We start from the raw sequence: 8,572 nt of genomic DNA on the forward strand, positions 1-8,572 counted from the left end.
TTTCCCTCTTCCTTCTCCAGGGTAAATATTTGCATTGATCTCCTGCCCCATCTTCCATGCATGGCCTCAGCTGTAAAGTAGTGACTATGACCTTGGAGTCAGGCAGAGCTGAGTTTGAATCCCATTCCCAGATGTGTGACCTAGGGCAGGTGACTTCACTTCTCTGAACCTCAGTTTCATCTATAAAATTGAGGCTGATGAAATACAATAAATTGTATACAATAGTTTTGTATACAGTAGTGTACGGTAGTTTTGAGGATGCCATGAATACCATGTTCACATGGTCAGTACAGCATGCTCACCCTCTGTGCATTCCCCTACGAGTCCAGTGGCCTGTGATATATGACATCAGCTGTTTTTCTAAGAGGAATGAAGTTTCTAGTTGCTTCCTACCTTCTGCCTTTTCTTGCCACTCTCTGTTCCTCCTTCTGCAGGGTGGGACTGGGGAGAGGAGATACTTGTGGGAGCAGAGGGTAAGTGATGCTACTGGGGCCTTTCCATCCAGATATGATGACTATGACTATGGAGAGGTGAACCAGCTCCTGGAGCGGAACCTCAAGGTCTATATCAAGACAGTGGCCTGCTATCCAGAGAAGACGACCCGAAGAATGTACAACCACTTCTGGAGGCACTTCCGCCACTCAGAGAAGGTGAGGCTCTCGGGGTAGGAGCAGGACGGAAGCAGACAGCCTGGCCCATGGAGGAGGCAAGGGGTCGGGACCCAGTGAGGTGCCCCAGACTAAGTCTGTTCTGCCAGATGGGGCACCTGGGTGTATTGTCCTGGGTTCATGTCCTACTCCACTGTGTGGTTTCAGACTCCATTTACTCACCTGTAAAGTAGGAGTGTGCTTCACAGGGTCCTTAGTGGCAGCCAGAAGGACCTGGGTTCAAATCATAACCCTATTACCTGGTAGTCATGTGACCTTGGGCAGGTCATTTTGCCTCTCTGAGCTTGTTTTCTTTACAATAGGAATAAAAACTGCCTGCCTTTCAAGGTTGCTGGGAGGATGAAATAAGAAAATGAATGTAAACCGCTGATCCCAAATAGATATCAGGGGTAGCTATTGTTTTTAGTTTCGGGGGATGAAAAGATTAGCCATGATAGGGATAAATGTGCTTGAAATTCTAACACAGTCCTTGCACCAAGTTGCCTAGATCCTTAGGAAAGGTCAAGGCATCTCTGTAGGAAAGGGGAGGATGAGGGACTTCCGTGACAGTCAGGTGGTTAAGATTCTGTGCTCCCAATTCAGGGGGCACAGGTTCAATCCCTGCTCAGGGAACTAAGATCCTGCACGCCACACAGCATGGCCAAAAAAAAAAAAAAAAAAGAGTGGGGAAAGATGAGTGGTCAGGGATAGTGGCAGTCTGGGAGGGAAGGGGATGGCAAGGAGTGACATCAGTTGCCAACAAGCCCTTGTTCTGTGCCCCAGATCCACGTGAACTTGCTGCTTCTGGAGGCCCGCATGCAAGCCGCCCTGCTCTATGCCCTCCGTGCCATCACCCGCTACATGACCTGACTCGTGTGCAGGACCTGGGCCTGGAGCAGCTGACCCTGCGGGCATCCTTCTCCCTGCAAGGACTTCTCTGTCTGGAGACAGACCCTAAGCCTGCCTGTCCCGCGTCCACCCACCCTCTTCTGGTGGTGGGCCTGTGTGTGCCGTGCAGCCCCTGAGCCACACCCTCCTTCTCACTGGAATGGACAGGATCATTGCACTGACTCTGGGATCTCAGCTCTGCCCCTGGGAGCTGGAAGAGGACTAGCAAATCTCCAGGCGCCAAGGCCCTTCTTCCTGCCCCTACCCCCAGAGGCCAAGGGCACAGGAAGGAAAATGGGCTGAGCTCAGACTTGTGTGCCAGCAGGCGGGGGCCCGGGCAGCACGAGTACTTTGGCCTTCCTGGCCTGGGAAGTCCCTGGCTGGCCCCCAAGGGAGAGGGGCAAACACCTCCAGGGACTGACACTCCAAGCGGCTTTGCCTTTCCTCCTGCTTCCTCATTCTCAGACTTCATTACCTCCCACCTGCCATTCATCCATCAATGTGAAAGTCAGGGTCACAGCTGGCTTGTGCGTCTGGCTCCCCAAAAGCCTGTTCTGTTAGGCAGCCTGCAGGCCTCTCGTCCCCTGGTTGCCCCAGTCCTAGTTCAGTTCCTTTGACCTCCTTTGTTTGCCCTTTTACCCTTTTCTCCCACACCTGGTGGTATGAGGCCCCAGGAGAGAGACCAAGCACGTCAAACAAGCAGATTATCTCTAGAGAGTCTGGACTCTCTGTTGGTCACTTTGCCTTTAGAAGAGGAGGGAGTACTATATTATACATTCTCTGTATTTCGGTTTTTTATGGGTGAGGTTCTTCAGGGCCTCAACCCTAGAGCCATAGTCAGTGTCTGAGAGATGGACAGGGAAAAATCTGTCCTGCCCAGAGCTGCACCTGCCCTGCAGAAGCTGGCACGCCACTTTGCTATCTCCCATGGCTCTGCCACAAACATTTGCCAAAAAAGCAAGCCTTTCTAGGTGGTTTAGGTGGCACGTGGCTCAGGGGGAGAGGCAGGAGACCCCAGGGTTCTTGTGTGGTCCCTGGCACTGGCCAGGTGACCTCCATTTCCACAGTTGCAGACTGAGGGGTAGTTTCTGAGATATTTGAGCCTTCACTCAGATTCTGAGGCCAGCAGCCAACTGCAATCCTTGCAGGATCTTGAGGGCTTCTGGGGACCCCCCCCTCTTGTAGTCAGTCTCTCCGGGCTACCTACCAAGGACCTCCCCACCCCCATCCCAATTTCTGTCCCTTCTCCTTGATTTTAGGTAGATTGCTTGGAGGCAGAAGCAGCCAAGGACTGATCCCAGGCACTTTCTGTAGCAAACGAGCTGTGAATTATGACTTCCCTTGCCTTTCTTCCGGCAGTACGTGCCTCCCCTCTGACCAGTTGGGAGGTGACTGAAGAAAGGCAAGGGCCAAGCTGCTGCTGCTTCTGACCCTCCCCTCTGGGGTAGGGCAGGAGAGGAGCCTGGTCATTGTGCCACATTTCATACCCGTGCAGGCATGGGCAAGCGACTGGCACCCCCTTCAGGCCTCAAAGCCCTCCCTGCAATGAAGCTGGGCAGGAGAGAAGAGGCCCCAACATTGGGGTTTGGATTCCAGAGGGGACAAGATGACTGTACATGTCCCCGGGTGGGTGGGGAGGAGTATTCAGTGTTCAAGTGCAGAAATCTTTGCCTTTGCTACCAGTTCTGTATGATGAGAAATAAAAGTTCACTGTGGTTTTGTTTTGTACTTCTTGTTAATGGGCTGTTTTTCCATTTCCTAAGGGTCATGGTTCACCTCTTGGCATAAGCAGGGAGCTGTGATTGCATCATGGACCTGACCTGCCAGCCCTTACCCTGCTAAGCACTTGTGCCCACGACCGCAGGGTTGGGAGTGGTTGGCCCTAAAAGTCTACTTTTGTCCCTGGGGTGTCACTCTTCTATGGCTGGCCTGGCATTGTGGAATAATAATGGCCATCTTATTTTTCTCACTATGCCTGGCCCCGGGCTGGGTACTTGGAGTCATTTCTCTGAATCCGCAGCAAAATCCTGTAAGGGAATTGAGACTCAGAGGTTAAGTGACATTGCTGAGGCCGCATCAGTGGTCCGTGGTGGAACCAGGATTGCAACTGGGGTCAGCTTGATCCTGAGGCCTTGGCCTGTGGCAGAGGGAGGATGTTTGAGAATTTCTGGGGGACCTTTGTTTCTCCCGCCTCATCACATTACTCTTACTTGCGTCTCATCCTTCCCTCCCCAGCACCAAGGAGACAGATCCAGGCATAAGGAGTTAGATGTGACTCCAAATTGTGCCAGTGCCATTTAGTAGCTGTGTGACCTTGATCAAGCTTCTTAGCTTCTCTGGGCACTAGGAACTCTAGCAAGCTTATCAGAAAAACCGCATCATGACTAAGAGCTAAGACCTCTCCTGCTGGCTTCCCACTTCCTCTAAGTACTGCCGTCATAAAATGAAAACTGGGTCTCCTCCAGGAAGCCTCCCCTGACTGACTCTCCTGTACCCTTTCCCTTCTTCATTTTTGCAGTGTTCCTATACACTCATTCTTCCTTCTGGAGTCATTTGATAGGGTATGAGAGAAAGTAAGTCAGACTTGGAGTACAAAACTTAGATTCTGGTCCTGACTTAGTCATTTATTCTCCCTGGGAGGGGGAGGGTTGAGTAATTTCACTGTGCCTCAAGTTTGCCAAAAAAAAAAAAAAACGAGGGCAAAACATTTTCTTTTCCATGTAGCATCATTGAGTGACTGTTGCCAGATGTTTTCAAAAGTAATCTCTCCATCTTCACAGCAACCCTGTGAGAAAAGAGTGGTGGTCCCATTTTACAGATGTGGAAAAGGAACCTCAAGTGAGAGTCTAGGAAACACTAACATAACAGACAGACCCAGGTTCAAATTCCAACTTTGACATCTAATGTTTGACCGTAAGCAAGTTACTTCAATTCTCCCTCCTCAATTTCCTTATCTATGCAACAGAATTAATACTTAGGGTCACAGGAGAGTTGTGTGGATTAAATAATGCATGAAAAGCACCTAGCACAGTTCAGGTACCTTGAACTAGTGAGCCATTCAGTATTCAGACATCTGCCCAACATCATGAAAGTGAGACAGAATTTGAATCCTTGTTAGTCTGACTCCAGAGCATTACTCTTTTTTTTTTTTTTTTTTTTTTTTTGGCCATGCCGCACAGGATGCGGGATCTTAGTTCTCCAACCAGGGATTGAATCCATGCCCCCCTGCATTGGAAGCACAGAATCTTAACTGCTGGACTGCCCGGGGAGTCCCATCCAGAGCATTACTTTCTTGTCCCCAAACTCCCTATGCCCTCAGTCCGTATTTCTAAAAATTACGTTCAAGCTGACTTGCATGTGGAATTAAAAACTCTTGGCTCCAGTTTGGATCCAGTGAATCTGTTTTAGACTTCTGCAACCTGCAATCCAGGACCTGGGCATATGTCTACCCAGGTTGGAGTTCGTAGAAGTTTCTGGTGACCTGATTCTTGGTTGGTTTGACTTTTGAAGCCATGCTTGGATTGAGGGCTGCTGAGAGTGGGTAGAAACAGGAGCTGGGTGAGTGAGTCTCCTCCATCAGGTCTCGAACATTCGCCAGAGCCCTAGGACAAGCGGAACAGAGACCAGTGTTTAGAGGTAGAGCTCAGAAATGTGCAACTTTAACAGCTCCCCTGCTGTTCTGACGCCAAGGTCATTCTTTCATTTGACACCAGATGTTGTGCTCCTAATATGTAAATGCCCTGAACACAGAACAGTGAACGTGCATGGCTCCTGCCTTCTTGGGATTTGTTCTCTAGTAAAGGAGTCAGACATTAGATCATTAGACAACTAATTATTTCAATTATAATTGTGATCAGCACCTCAAAGGAGAGACGTGAGGTGCTGTCAGAGTATTTACAATGTAGCGTCATCAGAGGCTTTTCTTCCAAGGAAATATGTTGGACTTCTGCAGAAACTAAAACACATGGAAGAAAAGCAGTTTCCCACCCACTGAAGCACCTTCCTGGAACCTGAAGCCTCCATGGAACAGTTAGAAAACTGCGAATCTACATTCCTCTGTAACAGATTCTGTCGTGTGCAACCCAGACTGTAGCACGCATTCCTTCCCACACCCCCACTCCACTGGGAGTGTTGGTTGCTGAAGGATCTCAGCTGAGCGCCTCTCTGGGAACTGCCCAGTTGAAGGGAGCAACCAAGCTCACGGTTATGCCCTTCCAGGCACTCTGGTCCGCCTGCACTGACTGGTTGATGGGAGAGGAGTATGCAAAGACCTGACCCCTTTGCTTCCATTCAAAACAACTCAAGGATTGTCCCAGCTGTACTGCTCCCTTCATGATCAGCTGAGGCCAATGTTGCAGCTGCATTGCAGCCCAACTTCTGCCCAGTCCTGCTTCTCACTGTCCTATGATACTGATCCCTAATAAACCTCCCGTATGCAAATTTCCATCTGAGTCTGCTCACCAAGGATCCTAAGACACTCATTACAGATGGTGAAAATAAAGACCAGAGAGGAGACATTTCTTGCTTGTGGTCTCACAAGCCTGAACCTTCAGATCCTCGTCATAGTTTGTCACCACCCTGTGTCAGAGTCCTACAACTTCCAGTCACCACTTTCTCTTCCTGAGGTTGGAGGCGAGAGCTGCAATGCTGAAAAGGCCAGAAAAGGTCCTCACTCCCATCCCCACTCCCATGGCTGGAGACCTTGGGCAGGTCACTTGCCATCTCTGGGGAGAAGGTTAAGTACACTCACTGCCTGAATGCTTTACCTTCTCTTAAGTCAGCCCGTGTCATGCTCCTTGTTCTGAGAAAAACCATGTCTCAGCTGGTTATAGCAGAAGAATCTCTTTCCCCTCCTATCTGAATCACCTCTGACCTCAATGTTGGTTCCTCTTCAGGGAAGCCTTGAGCTTCTGCCCCAATTCTGAGTTTCTAAACTCACATTCCAGGGAGGAACCCCTTTTCTTGGCTCATGCCAACATTATCAAGTGTTTACTTTGTCACAGACACTGCTGGATGCTGGCAGTTCAGCAGTGAATAAGACAGATACAGTCCTGGCCCTCATGGACTTTAAAATCCAGTGTTAAAGACAAACATCATACAAAAACTTGTGATGAGTCCTGGACAGGGGGAAAAAGCACAGGAAGCCATGAGAGCGCGCGGCAGAGGAACCGTTCCCAGAGAAATACCTCGGACATGAAGGATGAGAGAGGACCGGGCAAGGATGGGAGGGGAGAAAGGGGTGCAGAGCAAAAAAGATTTCTGGCAGAGGAAACAGCATGGGAGAAAATTCAAAGCAGGAAGGCAGCCTGGCAGGGCAGAGGGAGCAGAGAGAATATGAGGAAGGGTGAGGTAAGAAGAAAGCCTAGGGCAGATCTGGCATATGAAGAATTCTGGACTTTATCCTATTAGCAATGGGAAGTCTTCAAAGGAGATTTTATTTATTACAAAACAGATGTTGTGGACTGAATGTTCATGTCCTTCTCAAATTCATATGTTGAAATTCTAATCCTCAGTGTGATGTTATTTGAAGATGGGGCCTTTGGGAGGTAATTAGGTAATGAGTGTGTACCCCTCATGATGGGATTAGTGCCCTTTTAAGAAGAGACAGGAGAGAGCTTGTTTTCTCTCTCACTTTCGCTCCACTATGTGAGGATATAACGAGGATGAGGGCTCTCATCAGGAACCCAACTGGCTGGTACCTTGATCTTGGACTTCCCAGCCTCCAGAACTGTGAGAAATAAATGTTGTTTATGCCACTCAGTCTAAGATATTTTTGTTATAGTGGCCCAAACTAAGGCAATAGATAGCATTTATTAGAAGAAGGAGTGAAGAAAGTAGTAAGACTAATTTAGGACTGCCTACATGCCAGGTCCTCCACTAAGTAATTCACAAGCATGGCGTCACTTCATCCTCACAGCAGCCCTATAGAGCCTAGTATTGTCTTCCTTTTACAGATGGACATGATGGAATGGAGACTCAAAAATCCCCTCAACTGGACTTCCCTGGTGGCGCAGTGGTTGGGAATCTGCCTGCCAATGCAGGCAACACAGTTGGAGCCCTGGTCAGGGAGGATCCCACGTGCCACGGAGCAGCTGGGCCCGTGTGCCATGGCTACTGAGCCTGCGCTCTAGAGCCCGCGAGCCACAACTACTGAGCCCGCGTGCCACAACTGCTGAGGCCCCCACCCCACACTGGGAGGCCACCGTGGTGCTCTCCGCAACTAGAGAAAGCCTGCACGCAGCAATGAAGACCCAATGCAGCCATAAATAAATAAATAAATAAATGTATTAAAAAAGAAAAAAATCCCCTCAACCAAAAATGTTTCTCTGGTTCCCCACCTCCACCCTGAGTATACATCTTCCTCCTTTGACCTAAGCTTACCTAGCGCCTCTGTTTTACGAAGGCTTTTTTTATGTCTAATATTATAACCATTGTGGGGCTCACTCATCTCCCCACTCGACTGCAAGCCCCATGAAAGCAGAGGATTTTTGTCTAGTGTGTTCACTGCTTTATCTCCAGAGCCCAGAGCAGGACCTGGCATGTGGTAGGGGCTGAATAAATAAAATAGGTGTGAAATATATGTTCGTATCCACCAGGAGGCCTGGTCTAGTGCTGGATATGGGCAATGGTGTTCCAGAAATAACAGCCTCCCCATGTTTTGGACTCAGCCTCTGCTCTGGCTAGTTGTCTATTCCGTAGCCAGCTCTCAGACTCTCAGCGTCAATCTGGTGTCGGGGAGAGAGCTTGGACTTTGGAACGAGTCAGACAAGGCTCAAATCTGAGTGCAAGTCCATCTGGAATGAGGCAGACTGTAAGTAAACAGAACCAAGTACCTATATGACCTTTGATAATTTTCTTTAATTTCCTCATCTATAAAATGGGAACATTACCATCAAAAATTATTAATGTCAAGATCAAATGAGAAAATGTTCATAGAGTACCTGTTTAGTTAATTTACTTCCGCCCTTCAACGGAAGACAGGGATTGGGTCAATGTTATTCTTTCAGATGAATAGCCTCAATTTCCTCATATGTGAA

At 48.8% G+C, this 8,572-nt stretch overlaps 1 protein-coding gene across 3 annotated transcripts in view; it reads left to right on the plus strand.

Moving 5' to 3' along the window:
• The window catches only part of SESN2 (sestrin 2), a 16,154-nt gene extending 13,929 nt beyond the window's left edge, over window positions 1-2,225 (plus strand). For all 3 annotated transcript variants that reach the window (XM_007461801.1, XM_007461800.1, XM_007461802.1), the window contains 2 exons: window positions 506-650; window positions 1,431-2,225. In XM_007461801.1, the coding sequence (XP_007461863.1) occupies window positions 506-650; window positions 1,431-1,517 (232 nt within the window). In that variant the 3' untranslated portion in view covers window positions 1,518-2,225. The remainder of the gene's footprint in view (window positions 1-505; window positions 651-1,430) is intronic.
• The last annotated feature ends 6,347 nt before the right edge of the window (window positions 2,226-8,572 follow it).

This window comes from Lipotes vexillifer, unplaced genomic scaffold (assembly GCF_000442215.2).
Source record: "Lipotes vexillifer unplaced genomic scaffold, Lipotes_vexillifer_v1.1 scaffold699, whole genome shotgun sequence".
Taxonomy (NCBI): Eukaryota; Metazoa; Chordata; class Mammalia; order Artiodactyla; family Lipotidae; genus Lipotes; species Lipotes vexillifer.